Source organism: Lutjanus erythropterus, chromosome 16 (assembly GCF_056507025.1).
Source record: "Lutjanus erythropterus isolate fLutEry1 chromosome 16, fLutEry1.hap2, whole genome shotgun sequence".
Classification (NCBI taxonomy): domain Eukaryota; kingdom Metazoa; phylum Chordata; class Actinopteri; order Lutjaniformes; family Lutjanidae; genus Lutjanus; species Lutjanus erythropterus.
This window is the reverse complement of record NC_139332.1, coordinates 14,738,381-14,756,185: the sequence shown is the minus strand read 5'-3', so window position 1 is coordinate 14,756,185 and position 17,805 is coordinate 14,738,381. Positions and strand designations below refer to the sequence as shown.

Below are 17,805 nucleotides of genomic sequence, written 5' to 3'. Positions count from 1 at the left end.
CGTTTTTGTTTCTACAAACACATTTGGTGTGTATGCATGTGTGTTTGTTTTGTTCTTCCTGCATCTGTGCGGTGTGTAACTTCAGACCGGGTTTGCAAGTGATTTGCATGAGTTCCCGGCTGCTGGCAGGCGGCTGGCAGGCCTGGTGTTACCTCAGTTTACTCACTTCTCTATCGACAAGCTCACTCAAGACTGGGTGATAGGGTTCAGTTGTTTACAGTAGATTTTTTTTTTTTTTTTAAATTACACTTCCTTAATCTATCTGCTTATGTACAGTTTATGCACAGATGACAATTGGCACATGTACCATTACAAGGATGCAATGCAGTTTATATATCATTTACAACAAGATTGTTGAATGAGATTTTGATGTAGTTCCCTCTTCAAGTGTTTGGAATTGGCTGAAGAGATAAATAAAAATATAGAAAAACGAATTCATATAGAGGAGTGCTGAGGAAGAATTAAGAAGTCTCAAAGCCTGAGGAAAGGGGAAGTAGCTGTTCTTCGGTTTGGTGGTAGGACAGCAGATACTTTCCTATCTTCTCTCTGACAACAGCAGGGTGAACAGGCTTGTGGTGGGGGTGGGTGTTGGCTTTTAGTGTTTTCTGGGCTCTGCACTGGCACCACACCTCCCTGATATCACTAATGCTCAGTAGATGGGTACCAGTGATGTTCTGGGAGATTTTAATTACCCACTGCAGAATTTTCCCCGACTTGGGCCATGCACATCCCATGCCGCTTTGTGATGTTTCCAGTCAGTCAGATGCTTTCAATTGCTCCTCTGTAAAATTTAACAAGAACTCTCCATGAGAATTTTGTCTTTATAAGTTTCCTTGAGAAATACATGTGTTATGTCAATGACAGATTTCTTTTGTGATGTTTACTCCCAGAGACCTAAAACTGTTCACCTGTTCCACCTCAGCTCCACTGAAGCAGACAGGGCTATGCATCTTTGCCGTCTTTCTGTGAAAATCAGCTCCTTGGTTTTGCTGATGTTGAGTAGTAAGTGGTTGTGCACCATTCTGCAAGACTGATGATTTTATCTTGATATGAAGTCTAATCATTGTTTGAAATCCGACCATTGAGGCCAGTGTCATCTGCAAAATTCACAGTAGAGTTCTTGCTATGTTGAGGGCTGCAGTTGGCAGGGGAAAGCATTACTGGGAGGGGGTCTGGGGAGGTCAGGTTTTGAGCATTAGTGTGGCTGAAGTGAGACCATCAGATCCGTGCTGGAGAGACTTAAAATTGATGTCAATCAATAATGGATTTTAAAGGCAGATATGATAACAGGAGTTGGAGCAGGGGAAAAAAACAATAGCAGGTTGACCTCTAACGGTTAATTGTGATTAGGGAATGGCAACAGTACAGTGTTGCAGTTAGTCCCATACATACTGCATCAGTGTAATAGTGATGTTTCTTAGCAACAGCTCATGCTTCCCACCTCACTCAGATGTTCTTCAATTCATGTATCTGAGCATTGACTTTTAAATGGTGTTTTGGTCTGACTTTTTGCCTCTTGGTAACCCTGTTATTGGCTGCATTTAAAACGCAGACTGTATGAAGTCACTTTGCACATCTGGGCAACCATCCACCATCCAGTTGCTTTTCATCTTTTAGTATAAGCTGTCATTGTGGTGTCCTTGGTGTGTCTGCTGGCTGTTTTGTTCTTCAGTGTTTCCTCCATCTTTCAGTTTCTCTGAACTGTCTGCTCTCAGTTTCTCAGGTGAAAAGCACATGTTAACTAACTGACCCCTCTTGCCCTCTTGTCCATCTTTTCATTTCTGGGGGATTAAGAACAAGCAAGCACTTTAAGTCAGGTTACCCTTTTTCCAACCCTCAGTCGTCTGCTTGCAGCAGTGCCACATTGTGTTCAGTGCTGCTCAGAGGCGGTAATTAAAGGCGTCACGGAGGATCTTGGCCATCACACGAGAAAAAAAAAATCAAGGCTGTTTTTAGTGCCCTTTTGGCTGTTGCCAAGTATAAAAAAATGAAGAGGAAGAAAAAAGGTATAGAGGAGAGTGAGTATGTGCACATGAGAGGATAAGTGACAGTGGGATAGTCAGATGTAGCAACAGAGAAAGTTGCAAAAAAAATGGGTGTCTCTGCCTGGTTCTTTTTAAGAAATCAAACAGGTGGGTTTGAGAGACAAAATCAAGATATACTGTCTGTCTTACAGTTTAGTGTCATGAGTAAATCATGACTGAATGAAATAGAAACGGAGAGTCAGAGAGTACAGAGAACCTTGTGTCAGTCTCAAGGGGGTGAAAGGAGGGAGCGTGGGACTGAAATGCCGGGGCTGTTTGATGCTTTGCCCACCCTGCAATCCTCACCTTGTGACTGCTGCCTGTGACACGGTGCTGAAGTCCAAGCCCTTTCTCTCCCTTTTCCCTCCCACTACTTTGTGTACGTAGTGCCCTGCCTCCCTCTACCCCTCCTATGTTGCACTGAGACGGTTCTAGCCAGTTTGTGGCGGCTGGATTTAGACTGTCAAGGACTTGGCACAGTTTGACCGGCTGCTCCCTGGCTAGTTACAGACCAGACATTACCTGTTTTGTAAGACACCCTTGTGAAGCGTGTGTGTGTACTTCATGCTGTGCATATTATTAGTTTCCATTTTGGTGACAAATGGTGAATTGACACAGTGATGTAATCCAAAGGTGAAGTCAGTTCACAGCAGACTGGCTGGAAGGTAGAATGATAGTACCTTTTTGAGTTTCTGGGAACTGGACTTCTTAAATATACAAAAAGCTGAAATTTCAGAAGCTCTGAGGTGTAATTAGGAAATGGTTTTCTCCAGATTATATTTCAGTTAATCAAAAAGACTAGAGTAAATACAGGTTGCTACAATGACTGTGGAAATCAAGATTATGTAATAAAGTGTCTGGGAAGGACTGACCTATTTAAGAAAATGCCTAATTGCAATTATTCTAATCTAGGGCTGCACAATATGGTAAAAAAAAACATATTGTGATTATTTTTACAGATATTGTAAAGGTGATAGGATTCATGATCAGTGGGAATGATCTTTTGACACTATTTCGATTAATTGCACAGCCCTATATTGATTGTTAATGTGATGTGATTATTTAGAGGGCTTTGTTTTAAAGCAGCTTCTGAATAAACTTGGAAATTGCTGTGTAAACCTTTACTATGGTATTACATTTATGATCTTGTCTACAGTACGAAATCACTGGTGCAAAGGTTCAGTAAGAGATTGCTGACCTATGATTGGCCAAGTCTCCCAGCCAAGACAAAGTGCAGAAGTCTAGTTTTCTCTCAGACCAATTGAATTACAATATGCTGAAAAGCTATTAACAAATTTTTGCCCAATGATGCCAAAAAAAGAAATTGCCATACCTCTGCTTTAATGACTGAATAATATTCAAATATAATCATGACATTAAAAAATTATATTTAATAACACCTGTATATTTGACCAGGTATCATAATAACAATCTTCGTGTAGGTCACACCTGACAAAATGTTTGATACCTGACTGAATTTCCTGTCAAACTTTAAAGGCCATCATTCGCATTAGCTCAAGCGGTTTCATCAGGCTACTCTGTTCACTTGCTGTCATTTACTGAAATTGACATGATGCAATCACGCAGTGCAGTTATATACAAAAGGACTTCCTTCTCGGTATGTCTTTTCTGAGCAGCAACAAAATATGGCTCGATCCGTGTTTTTTCCAACATCAAAATCACAGATGGGTGTTTTTTTTCTTTGACGAAACTATTTGGCTAATTTATAAATGTAGACACCAGCATGCAAATGACCTGTGTTTCCCTGCATTGACTTTACTTGGGCAGACAGTTGAGAATGTTTGGTGACCCATTTTTTATTTTTTTATCTCTCATGTCGTTATGCCACTGAGAGAAAGACACCATCTGCAATCGATTAACTAATGGACAATATCCCCTCACTTTACCCCTCCCTTACCTGTTCATACATTCTGCTGTGCAAGAACCGTCTACTGGTGATCACACATACTCAGAAGAAGCACAGAGAGAGAGTCTGCCATTTAATGTAGGCCTACTTATGTGGTTATTTTGTAAAAGCTTATAATATCACCTGTTAATGTCATTTGATATCATGCCACAGTTACACCGTCATTCTGTGGGAAATACTTAGAGGGCATGTCAGCCAGACAACAACCAAGATTTTTTTTATTTGCCAGACACACGCACAGAATTAATGTTAATGAACTATCACTGAGGAAATTTCCCAGCAATAGTTAGTCATTATAGCCCTTAAAATCATTCACTTAAACTTGCCTTTTGCATATTATTAAGTCACTGGTCTTCATGTAATTAAAATCCTGGCTCTTGCAATCTTCAGTACAAAAACACACAATCGTTCAGTCTTAATTGTGTGTGATGCCGTCAAATTATTATCGTCTTGCCTCACTTTGTTCTTTCTGCTCTCTTGACAGGATTTCTGTGTTGACTTGAGCCGCACCTATATGGCGTGTGTGAGCGGCGAATTCTGCCAGGCACAGCACCTCACCTCCGTGGAGAAGTGAATCGGCCACCCCCCGAGGGACTACGCTACCCAGAAACCCCCCTGACTACCAGCACACTAGGAACTGCTGACTCTTCCAAAGGCCCCCCCTGGGATATTGCGTAGTCCTTGGCCCGACTGCCCTGCCCTGTCCCAACCAATACGAAAAACCTTTGCTTTCCACTTTCTCCTTGAACAGCCAATCACAAACAGCTCTCCTGAATGGGGTAAAAACTGATTGGATGACTCCTGGATAGTCTCTCCATCTTTTTTTTCTTTTTTCTTTTTTATTCTTTTAAATTTTTTGGTTTTGTGTTAATTCATTTTTTTTACATCCCGGAGTACTGTGGACTAGTTCATCCTTTTTGTTACCTTTTCTTTGTGTACATCATCCCATAGTTCAACACCTGTTGACCCATCCTTCTCCCACGTGTTGTCATTTTTATTTATTCTACCCTTTCCTCAATACATAAATCTAGCAGTCTTTGCTGACTTCTGAGCCAAAAGTCGCTTTTGTTTTGTAAGAGTATTGTATTGTAATTGTTTTTTAAGCCGTCTCGCCAACATGAACCGCCCCGCTGCAGTCGAGATTACCTGCGAGAGCATGAGGTTCCTCATCACCCACAACCCCACCAATGCCACTCTTAACAAGTTCACTGAGGTATGCCCACATCTGTCTTTTATGTTATCCGTGGGCGTCAGTTTTCAATGCTGCATCTAAAATCCTCTGTCTTTTGATGTCTGTCAGGAGCTGAAGAAGTTTCACGTGAACACACTGGTGAGAGTTTGTGATGCCACCTATGATAAGGCTCCAGTAGAGAAGGAGGGGATAGAGGTTGTGGTAAGTGTTGACACACACATTTGTTGTAGCTCCTCTAAAATAAATTGGGAGGCTGTGCGAAGCAGAAATAAAAACAGATTGCAATGATTTGCAAATACTTTTCTACTTGTTTTCAGTTGAATACAGTTCAAAGACAAGATATTTAATGTTCAAATTGAAAAACTTTATTTTTTGTAAATGTTATGCCTACAGCATGCTGCAAAAAAGTTGGGACAGAGACAGTAAAAGACTGGGAAAGTTGTCAAATGCAAAAATACCTGTTTGGAAGATTCAACACGTAAGCAGGTTAATTGGTAGAGGGTGATAGTATAATGACTGGGTATTAAAGGGGCATTTTCAAAAGCTCAGTCGTTTGCAAGCATGGATGGGGCGAGGTTCACCGCTTTGTGGAAAACTGCGTGGTTGCCCAGCAGTTTTAAGAGCAATGTTTCTTGACACGAAACTGCAAGGAATTCAGGGATTTCACCATCTGCAAATCCATACTATCATTAAAAAATTCAGAGAAAACTCTGCATGTAGGGGGCAAGGCTGAAAACCAACATAAAAGTCTGTGACCTTTGACCCCCCCCCCCCAAAAAACCCACATAAAGGGTACTACATGGGCTCGGGAACACTTAAACAGTTTGTCGCTGCATCTACAAATGCAAATTAAGACTAACATGCAAAGAAAAAGCCATGTATCAGCAACATTCGGAAACGCTGCAGACCTCTCTGGGCCTGAGCTCAGTTCAGATGGACTGACGCAAAATGGAAAATGCGCTGTGGTCTGATGATCCCAAAATGAAACCCCAATTGAAAAAACACTTAATAATAAAACTGTTTATATAACAAAGCAACTGCCGACTTTTATTGAAAAGAATTCAAGGAAATGGCGTGTACGGAAACATATATGAACCCACTCAACTCAAACTTCCTCAAGCTCATCTTTAGTCAAAGACACACCTTCAAGCACTGCAGTAATGGCAAAACCCTGCCATACTCAACTGACAGGCTAAGTCAAATCGAGTCAAACCAGGCCAACTCGTCTGTGGAAAAGGGCCGTAACTGTCACATCTGTGAAGGCCCCAACAATCCTGAAAGGCACGTACAAGTTTTAGAGTAACATGTGCTGACATCCATACGTCTCTTTCAGAGATGTCCCAGCTTATTTCAGCAAGACAGTGCCAAGACACACTCTGCATGTGTTACAACAGTGTTGCTTCAAAGTAAGAGTTTTGGACTGGCCTGCCTTTAGTCCAGATCTGTCTCCCATTGAAAATGTGTGGCACATTATGAAGTATGACAACAGAGACGCCAGACTGTTGAGCACATTAAGTCACACATCAAGCAAGAATGGGAAAGAATTTTACTTTCAAAACTTCTGCAACTGGTTTACTCAGTCCCTCAAACACTTACTGAGAATTTTTAAAAGAAAAAAATGATGTAACATGGTAAATGTGCCGATGTCCTAGTTGCTTTTGGAAAATGTTGCTGGCATCAAATTCAGAATGAGTGTATATTTACAAAAAAACAATCAAGTTAATCAGTTTGAACATTAAATATCTTTGTACTGTATTCACCTGAATATACGTCACAGTTTTTGCAAATCACTTCACTCTGTTTCTGTTTTGTTTTGTTTTTTTACATTTTGCACAGTGTCCAGACTTTTTTGGAACTGGGGTATCCTTTCCAACTCACACACTCTCTTATTGATTGTCTCCTTCTAGGATTGGCCCTTCGATGATGGTGCCCCCCCTCCCACTCAGATTGTGGACGAGTGGCTCAAGCTGCTCAACAACAAGTTTCGAGAGGAACCTGGCTGCTGCATCGCTGTACACTGTGTGGCAGGGCTTGGCCGGTGAGTGGCTAGCTGCATTTGTTTGTTCTAGAGAAGTGACTCAGGAGCAGGGCTGGTTGTCTGGACTATTTTTTTTTAATCCACCTAAAAAGGCCCACCTAAAAACATCAACATCAGTTTAAGTGTGTGCTATCTTTAGAACAGCCGTTATATAAGCCAAATGGCTCTTTAAATAAGTCTAATACACCATGTAGAATGTAACTAATCATTTTATACTTTTAGGTCAGAAACACCAATTGGAAGGCAAGAACAAAATTATCAGATTCCCAGCAGTTGGCGGAGAGGGTGTTTCATGGTCCTGGCTGTTCCCTGGTGTAATACACCCCAAATAATCCACCTAATCTCACATTTTCTGTTTCCCTTTCCTGTTAGTATTTGTAATGCTGCTGTTTGGGTGTTTAGACCAGGGTCAGTTTAATCTCCTCTCCATCAACTCACTGACCAGCTGATGAGAGTTTTGTTTCATGTTAATTTTACTTTCACAACATTTCCAAAATGTTCTTATTGTTAGCCTAATCCTAAAACAACGTCACCATTATTTTTGTGTGAGACAGTGGGCATTACTGTGTTGACGATTATATTCCATGACATTTGCAATTACTAAAACTGAAGGCTGCTGTATTTAGGCCACCTTAATGTAAACAGCTGTTAGTAACACATTACCATACAGTCTGTGTCATCTGTCATCAAAATATAATGTTAACATCTCTTACATGTCAGTTAATTTAAAGTAGTGCTAAGTTATATTCAAAGTTTAGCAACAAAGCTCATTTTTTCACTCCATTACTGGCCACACATAAGCAACATGCCCCAATGATTTGTGTCAGGTTCAGTAAATACCATCCGCAGTCCTGTGTCTAGTCTCCTTTGTCAAAAGAGTTATTTCAGGTAGCAAAGAAACATAACAATGGCTGAATTTTTTTTTTTTTTTTTTTTATTGTAGAAATTCACTGGCATTGGTGTTGACTACTAAATATCTGGTATTGTGACGTCCCTATTCATAGCTAGATAAGTCCTCTGTCAGTTCCTTAGCAAGCACTAAATAGTCATCATCAAAACTTAGAATCAAAATTTATATGAACAACTGGTAAAATAAACAGGACAGTAGGTGTATACAGCTATTTGCTGTGTATAAAGGAATTTGCAGTTGCATTTATTGTTCTTAACAATTTGGCGTAATGACAAGGCTTCAAGACTCTGGAAATTTTTGGTTTAGGTTGAAAGAGTTTGAAAAGTGTTACTTCTAAAAAGCTGTACAAACCTTGTTCTAACTGTCTTCTCAGTCCCCTCCTTGTTTTTAACACTTGTTGTTTTCTCAGATCGTACAGCCTAGGCTGGGTGTGAAACATTCTGTGCTGTACCTGTGCATCTGTCGCTGTTCGATTCAGTATCTTGAATGGTTGTCCTCCCTTCCTGCTCCTGTTAGCACTCTGTAAATAGACAATCAGCTGGTTTACAGTGACAGCAGTCTGTGGCTGTTGCTTGCACAGACTTGGAAAAAAAGGAAGGCAATTACATTTGCATGTGATCTTTCTGTTGGTCATGAGCTTGCCAGGCGATACTGTGCAGATATGCACAGTCATATTCACAGACCAATGTGACAGTGAATTACGAAGGACTTTAGCTGAATAACAACACAATTGTGAAAACAAAGAAGGCAGAAGGCACATGACGTGGGCACACTGGTGTGAAAATGTCTTTCCTGACCACAAACGCACAATAAGCCAATGATTTCTCAATGGCTTCCAGCATTTTGCATTGCTGCGGCATTCCAGAGGTTGTATAATTACCAGTGCTGGTTAGACCAGCATTTTCTGAATTCATCTCTTCTTCTTCTTTCCTGTCCTGTGTTTACTGCAGTCAGCTGGCTTTTCCATAGCTTTACAGCCTGATCTGCTTTACACCAGCCAACATTCTCTTAAGGTCCTCAGTGTGGGAGGCTGCAGCTATGTGCCTTGTTGTTGTTTGTCCTTTCTTTAACAATATTCTCACCCCTCTGTCCACACTATCGCACAGTTTTTTTCCCCTTCTCGTTTTCTTTCAATCCCTCCATTCTCACACACCTTCCCCTCGTGAATTTTGTGTGAGAGAAAAGCCAAGCAAGGAAATGCTCTGTCAGCACAGAGACTTGACCCGCCAAGCGGTACAGAAAGTTTTTATATTTATTTATTTTTTCCCCACTCTATCTCATCTGGTGAGAAAGGATAAGGTTGTCTTACTGTAACTTATCACAGTTTTATGTGTGTGTGTGTGTTTGAAGCTCAGGGTGTGAACACAGTGCCCCAGCAGGGCAACAGTGAACTTGTGCACCCCCGTTGGTTTCCCAGGCCTGTTTCCCAGGTTTAAACGACCCCTCCTCTCCCTTCTCCTCCAAGATATTACTATGGAACCATGTGAACCATGGCATTTAATCTTCTGTTCTCCTTCTCTCCTTCTTTGATTCTCTCACTTTCTCCTTGAACTGGTCCGCTGGATTTCTTCACCTCTCAGAGCTCCAGTCTTGGTGGCCTTAGCCCTCATTGAGAGTGGGATGAAGTACGAGGATGCTGTGCAGTACATAAGGCAGTGAGTACACTTAAACCCTACGTTTGAACTTTTTCACAAAGATTAAGAGTCTTTAAGTCAGTAAATAGTGCAGTTAATGTGCATGTGCAACAGTCCCTTATGGTCATTAGCCAATTAATTTGTTTATAATGATTATATTTGATGGGGATTACTTGAATTTTGGGATTTGTCTGTCTGAAAATACTAGCAATTAGTTAGTTATGCCAACTCAACGAAAGGAAGCTGAAGACATTATATCCCTCCAGACTCCTTTGATGCAAACAGTAATTTTACCTTGCAGGACACTAACATAAACAAACTAACCAATCAAGGCAGTGGTGGTCCAGCAGCTCCTGTGTTCTGTGATGTAAAATTACTGTTTCTGTCAAAGAAGTCTATATATGTGGCTAAAATGCATTTTGCTGCTGCCACTTAGCCTTGGTGTCAGTACTCCCGAGCCATCGATCAAAACGTGATCTGCCACACCCACAGTCTTGAGAGACGGTCTAAAAAGCAAAATGTGCTGTCTTTTGCTCTAGATAGAGAGAATAGTAAAAATTAATATATTTGATCTGAGTGAAAAATGTTTTTAAGTGTTTCAAGCCAAATTCTTGATGTTTTAACTTTCTGCTAGAGAGCAAATGAATGTTTTTCCCTTAGTGTTTCCCCTAGAGCGAAGACTTGGGGAGGGCAGATGACTCTCTGTGACTGTGAATACTAAACAACTCGTGCAGTAAACACATTACATGTGTGTTCACAGTAATACAGGGCAAGCTAGCTGGGCTAGCCAGGTAGCTTATCAGTTGGCAAGGCTAATGTCGGAAGAAGCTAATTACTGAGTGTGAGAGAATTGTGTTATTGTGCTACATGTACCTGACAGCACATCACACCATGATGACAGTAGAAACAAAGCAGAGAATGGAAAGACAAAGAAGTGGTAACAAATGCGCATTTCAAATAAAATGTCAAAATAAGAGTCTCTGAGTACAAACGTCTGAGACAATGGTAGGGGAAACGCTGTCCTAAACCACTGATCTGTTCCTTTGATCACCATAATAATGATTCGAGTATTAACTATAGTGTGTTTCTTGCTCTTTGGTGCCTAAGAGTGTTTTAATAATCCGCCCGTCTTCCCCCCTCTACTTTTCACAGGAAGAGACGCGGAGCCTTCAACTCCAAACAGCTTCTTTACCTCGAGAAATACAGACCCAAAATGCGTCTGAAGTTCAAGGATACCAACAACCACAACTGCTGTGTGCAGTAGGCTGCCTGTCAATGCATCTTTCTTATGCGCATCTAGTGGGGAATCTTCCAACACGGGGAGATTAAAAAAATATGAAGAGAGTGCTATCAGTAATTATTGTGATGATTTGTTAACACTGAGTCATGGTTATTTGATCAGAGAGCAAGCGAGTGATCGAATGAATGAATCCAGATCTGGGGATCCACCAGCGGAACCAATGAATGGAAGGTCAAAGCACACAGATAGGCCCGCCTCCCGGTTATACTGTTCAACCACGGGCCAGAATTTTTTCAACTTGAGTCCATCCTGTTTCCTTTCTTTTTTTTTGTTTCAGTTGTAATCATGGGATAACATTTTCCATTTTGTGAATTTTTATTTTTACACAAACAATGGTGATGATAAGATTAAATGTTAAATGATTTTTATTTCCACTAATTATTGATATTATGCTAATTATTGATATTATGATTAGGCCAGAATAATGTACCTTTTAAAAAAAAAAAAAAAGATTTTAAACTTTGAACACATATTGCGACTGTCCAGTTTGGTATTGGGGTGTTTTTGTTTTGTTTTTTTTTGTTTTTTTTTTGCACAAAAACTCAAAAGTTCACGTGAAAATGCAGTAAAGTTTTCCTTTTACCCTTCACTTGCTTAAAGTCACTTTCAGTTTAGGGGTTCACTGAGTTTGAATATGTCTGAAATATTTATTCACAAGATATGATATGTGTGGCAGTTATGAGTTTGGCAGGGGGCGAGGACACTTTGTTATCCAATAGTTTTTTTTTTTTTATCCTTTGAGAGCCATGTTTTTTTTTTTTTTTTTTTTTTTTAAATCTTGTTGGAGTGCAATAATCAGTCCACCTCAGAATAAGCCCACCAAACCCTGCTGAGCATCCTATACACACACACACATATACACTTCAGACACTCAACCAGGCAGTTAAAACAGGAAAACACTTCTTATCAACTCCTACGACAGGTACTTCTCCTGCTTTCATTCATTGAATGGGCTACAATAGGACTTCCCGAAATATGCATATTTAAACTCGTATACCTACACAGAGCCGAAGATCCAATCTGAAAGACAATGTGGAGAAGAATGAAAATGGTCAGTTTTTTATCATTGTACCCATTTTGAAAACATCCCCAATTCGTATTGGTTCTTTAAAGATAAATAAATTGAAGTAAAAAGCATACATGTGTTTTTTTTTCTGTCTTCTTGCTGGCTTTGAAAGTTTGCCTATATCAAACTGCTCACAACAAGACATGTGGATTATCTTGAGTAACATGGTCGTGATTTCTGGAAAGAGACACTGATGTTGAATTTATCTGATGTATTTTTTGACTCTTCAAGCTTGACAATCAGAGTGCCATTTAGTCACATTGGAGATGAGACACACATCTCTATGGCCGATATCACACCACAGCAATTCAACATGGATAAGTAGCTCTACAGGTAAGAGGAAGATTGTGTTTTGTGGTGAACCTTACCTTAATTTTGCTGGCCATGTGGTTGCTCTATTGTCTCCCTATTCTAAAATCAGTATCCCTAATTCCTCATCATAGTTAAGTGTGTGATTTTGCTGTACCAGTCCTCATAACAAAATGTCATTTTTATTATCCTGTTTTGAAAAAGAGCGACAATGCTGTCGCTTTGCACTTAGCGGTGATAAACACACTCGGTGTTCCCCAGACAGTGTGTGCTCATTAGGCATGTCCTCTCTCTGACTCAGCACCACGTGGAAGGCACAGGACACCATGCTACTGAGAAATGACTCACAACCACAAACTGGTGCTCACGACTTCAGCCAACACCTGAACCTATTGAAAGGGCTCCCTCTGCTGTTCACATCCTGTCATGGCTGCTGAAACCACAGCATGAAATCAAGTTGAGGAAATGTTCCAGTAAAGTGACATAAACAGCATAATTACATGGGAGGATCAAGGATGGTTAATAATTGGAAGCTGCAACTAAGAGTGTCTGCAGTCAAAGGCATAGTAAGTACAACTACAACATACAGTATGTCTGTTAATCTAACCATTTGGAGTATTTAATTTTGAGTATTTATATTTTATTTACATATACACAATTTGTTTTTAAATGTATTTAAAACTTTTAGTTGCATTAATGAAAGAAGACAAGTTGAATTAATTTTGTAAAGATTCAAAACAAACTTTTTTAGTCAGATAAACATTAACATTCAATGAACTTAAGATATTAAGTTGAACCAACAACTGATGAACATGACAAATTTCAAAAGCAAAGTTTCACATTTTCTCAGTTGGAAGAGTCAGTTCTTCATTTCACACATGACTTACAGATGCAGCTCCTGCTGTTGCTAAGACTAAGTGAAAGCTGCTGCCAGCCAAATCGATTGTATTTTCAGAGTCCAGTACTAATTGGATGGTTCGCTGTGTTTTCATTATTGTTAAAACAAGCAACTCCAACTTATCTTGAAGTGTATTAGAAACACAAAGTTTTTGTCATGTTTTCTTCAAACTATAAAAAAGAGCTGTAACTCTCAAATAATGCATGCTGGGAAGTCTGCTGTCCATGTGTCTTTAAAACTTTAATAAGTTGCCTGAACTCTGTATAGTACATTAGTTCAACTCATTTCAAGTCAAAATTCTAAAAGTTAGAAGAACTCATCTTTAAAAGTTCTGAAGTGATCAAAAAATAAATACTCTAATTTTTAGGTTTAATAAATGTGAACAAATAAAACATGAATATTTATGTTAAGTTAATGAGAAAAGATGATTCCATCAAATACACTTAATATCTTAATCTTATTGAACATGTATCAACTGTTCCACTGAATTAATATCAATTAATATTTATTTGACTAGAAAAATGTGTTCTGAATCATTACAGCATTACAATTCTTGTTCATTTCTTGAAAATTAATCATATTCTTTTTTTTCCCCCAAATACAATACATAGTTTATTTTCTCTGTGTATTGATATTTGAATTAAATAGAACCAGTAATAGAAAGACAGACTGTATGTTGTAAATATACTTGCTATGCCTTTAACTATAGACACACTTAGCTGCAACTTCTAATTATTAACCACCCCTGATCCTCCTACTTAATCATACTGAGCAAATAAAACTGGTATATTTATGTTAAGTTAATAAGAAGCAATTAGTTAATTCAATTAAATGCCTGTATGATTTTTTACAGTTTATACTTTGCCATGAAAATGAAGTTTGGCTTCGAATGAACAAACTCATGTATTGACATGTACATAATGGTCACTGCCTACAAGAAAGCTGTGGAACCACAAACAAATAAGCTTGTGGAACCGGTTCAGTGCTGCACAGCCTGTTTTGAATAATATGAATCTTGTCTACAGTGAAATATATGACAATCAAAGCCCCTGATCTTTGTTGCCATCATTCCAGTTGAGAAGCTGCATTTATTGTAGTGTGATTGACTGAACAGCATGAGGCGGCGTGCACACAAGGAGCAGATGGTTTCAGTACCTTTGAAGAAACATTAAATTTGACTGTGTGGTGTACAACTGTGATATTTTCAGTTTTAGAGAAACATAATTGGTTGTGTTGCAACGCGGAGTGGTAGAGGAGTACCAGATCTCTTTATGCAACTGAAAGAGATGTGTTTATGTTCCCCACCAACAGACGTCAGTACAAGTTAGCAGGAGCTTCGTGGCGCTGTAATTGATCTGACTCAGGAGATAAGTGACTCAGTATGTTGTCATTTCTGGGTATAACAGTGACCAGAGCCACGGACCTGTCGTGCAATGAGTTGAAAGCACAAAAGAAGACAGTGACCTGCTGTGTCTCTCCCTCGGCAGATTAGAAAGACTCACCCTGGACATCAGCCTCAGATTGTCCAAAGTCTTGGCTGCTGGATGGGGAAAAACCTTGTCCTGGGGGATCATCTGACTCAGAAGCGTTCCTGTCTGAGGTCTTGGACAAAGCACTTGTGAAGTATGAAAATAGATCACAGATACCATTTCACATTTGTCACAACTGTGCACAATAATATACAGTATTCAAGATGTTCTGATTTGAAGCAGGTCACATCTTTTTGACACCCACACAGACGCGCGAAGATTTCCTGCTAATGTCCTGCCGTGAGGCGACCATCATTGTCCATGTACCACATAATGTAACATTATAAAGGCTAATTCATGTTCCATATAATCTGTTTTGTTTAATTATTATATAAAGAAGCATGTTAAACATACTTGTTTCCTATAGACCTGTGTTTCCCAGCCCTTTTCCCTGCTAATTAACGCAAATATGAAGGTATCGTGCAGGAAGTTTGTTAAAATTAGTGATTTGGATGAACTCTGAGCAGTTATTTCCTGTGAATATTGAATCAGAGACACATTTTCCTGTTTTTTTTAATAACTTTTTATACAATTCAGTCTGTATTGTGTTTTTTTTTTTAATAAAGATGCATACTTCTTGTTTGACAAATCCAATATTTTCTCCTCCCTGACACTTGTCCATTGTTATATTAGCTCTTTGTTTGTTTTAACGGTGTACTTTTATAATGCAGGATGAGGCTGTTAAGCAAAAAGTGAATGCTCTGTGAGTATTCTGTAGCTTGCATTCAGTTCTTCACCACAGCCTTATCCTGTGAGCGTTTTTAATCTTAAATTATCCAAAAAATTATATTTTCATTTAACTTTCTTCACAGGAAGGAGTAAAATGCTGAGAGAGTATATTTAGTTTTCTTACACCCCTTAAAATCAAGAGGACCTAATGACCCCATGTGAATCTTTGGCGACCCCTGGTGGAGATGGGGAACCCCAGGTTGGGAACCATGTCAGACAGTATGAGATGTGCAGGTGTAATTAATTACATTAACAATATTTTAAATTAAATTTAGCTGCTTCAGTTTCAGGGTGCTGCTATTGTGTTGGCCAGAAGACCTTTTCCACAGCAGCCATATTGATTTGAAACAGTAAAAACAGGTGTTACCAAAGATACCAATTAAGATGCTGTTGCATTTAATGTAGCAGAGCATTTCCAGTAAGCCAACATACACAATAGCAGCATTCCATTCACACCTGAATGGAATGGAACCTTCCTCCATTAGAATCACTGAACATCTGTGTTTACTGTACTATTTCATGTCAATATGTCTGCAGTGGAAAAGGTTTATTGTCTTAACCTGCCGGGACAATTAAATGGAGCTGAGCCAATGTTAGCATCAGTAACACCTGTGATTTTCCTGTTATGATCAGTCAGAATATCTGCTGTGAAAAGGGTCTCCAGAGATAATTACAACAAGATTTATACATCCTGGAGGTAACTGAATAACACTTTCAATACCCCAAATGCAACCCAAAAGACCAAATTTTAATCACAATGTAACAAATCTCTGTGTACATTGTGTATGATTCAGGAAAAATATGAAAATGCTGATATAAGCTTTAATAAATGCAATGCAAATGAAACATAAGATTAATATAGATAAATGATCATGGTAGTAAAACTGTATATTTTGGTGATGCAAAGAGATTTCCAAATGAATAAGAGACATTTTACTTCTGGCAACCATGTTAGAAAAATGTTCATTATTTTGTAGTTTTGAGCGAGCACTTTTTATGTATGCATAGCACTTTTTTTTTTTTTTATGTTGTAAATTCAAATATAATAATGAAAGTGAAAACGTTTACTGGAACGTAATCAATATCCAATTATAGACCTTTTTTTTTTTTTTTTTACAGCAGCCAGTGATACTAATTACGCCTCTGTTTCATTCAGGTCAAACACCTTCACCATAATTAGCATCACTAGTAACACCAGTGTTTACCCAGCTATTTCATATTAATATGGCTGCTGTGAAAAAGGTCTATTTTGTGCCTGTTTTTGCTTTGCCTCCTCAAATCTAAAGGAAAGCAGCAGCAGTAACTTACTGCCCTCTTAGCAGGGCAGATTGCTAACCACCTGTTGTGGTGTTAACATGGAAATGAAATCTACAGCAGTAATACTAAATGGAAAATAAGTGAAGTTATTTATCTCAGCCTGTTTTGTAAAAAAAAAAAAAAAGGTTCATTAATTGTGAGGGATTTCAGAGTGTACTTGTATTTCTTAATACTAAAAAATGGGGCATTTGAAGATGTTGTTAGTTGTAGGTTATTATGCAGTGGTTTTATTGATCCAGCCCATGTGAGATCAAATAGACCAGGGGTCAGCAACCTTTATTCTAAAAAAATTAAGAAGAAAAAAAATCTGTGTGGAGCCGCAAATATCAAATTCTACATTTCCCTTGATGGGTTTTGTTTTTTTTTAGGATTCAGCATCCAGAGCTCGCCCTTGCTAGACTCTAAACTAGCACTGAGAAAAAAGGTTCTGAGACACAGACATAGACTATGGCACACACTTTAGTTGCTGAAATATTGGAACATTTGATTTTATTTGGTGTATAAGCTACACACTTCTACAATTGGAGAATGCAAAAATCACTTTAGGGCAACAACAACAATACATGGAAGTGAAAATGTTCCCACAGTCACAAGGGACCACTGGAGAAGGGCAGAAGACCAACATGTGGCTCCTGAGCCACAGGTTGCAAAACCCTGCAATAGATCTTTTTCACAGCAGCAATTTTGACATTAAATAAAACACAGGTGTTTAAGGCCCTGTTTCCGGGTGCTGCTATTGTGCATGTTGGTTCACTGCAAAAGCTCTGCAGCGTTAAACGTAACGGGACTTATAGTTCATGGGCTCAATGAGTTTGACACCCCTGGTTTAGAACCTCTGTGTCTTTTGGTACAGGCCGTTCTATATGCCACACCCACTTTTGAACACTCACCTTTACGTACACGTTTGACCTCCACGCCAAATTATCTCCGGA

At 39.1% G+C, this 17,805-nt stretch overlaps 1 protein-coding gene across 1 annotated transcript in view; it reads left to right on the top strand.

Annotated features, from left to right (window-relative positions):
- ptp4a2b (protein tyrosine phosphatase 4A2b) overlaps positions 1-12,162 on the top strand; it is a 31,256-nt gene extending 19,094 nt beyond the window's left edge. The window contains exons 2-7 of the mRNA XM_084738508.1: positions 4,436-4,730; positions 5,056-5,164; positions 5,252-5,344; positions 7,051-7,181; positions 9,672-9,746; positions 10,878-12,162. Of these exons, the coding sequence (XP_084594634.1) occupies positions 4,726-4,730; positions 5,056-5,164; positions 5,252-5,344; positions 7,051-7,181; positions 9,672-9,746; positions 10,878-10,989 (525 nt within the window). The 5' untranslated portion in view covers positions 4,436-4,725 and the 3' untranslated portion in view covers positions 10,990-12,162. The remainder of the gene's footprint in view (positions 1-4,435; positions 4,731-5,055; positions 5,165-5,251; positions 5,345-7,050; positions 7,182-9,671; positions 9,747-10,877) is intronic.
- The last annotated feature ends 5,643 nt before the right edge of the window (positions 12,163-17,805 follow it).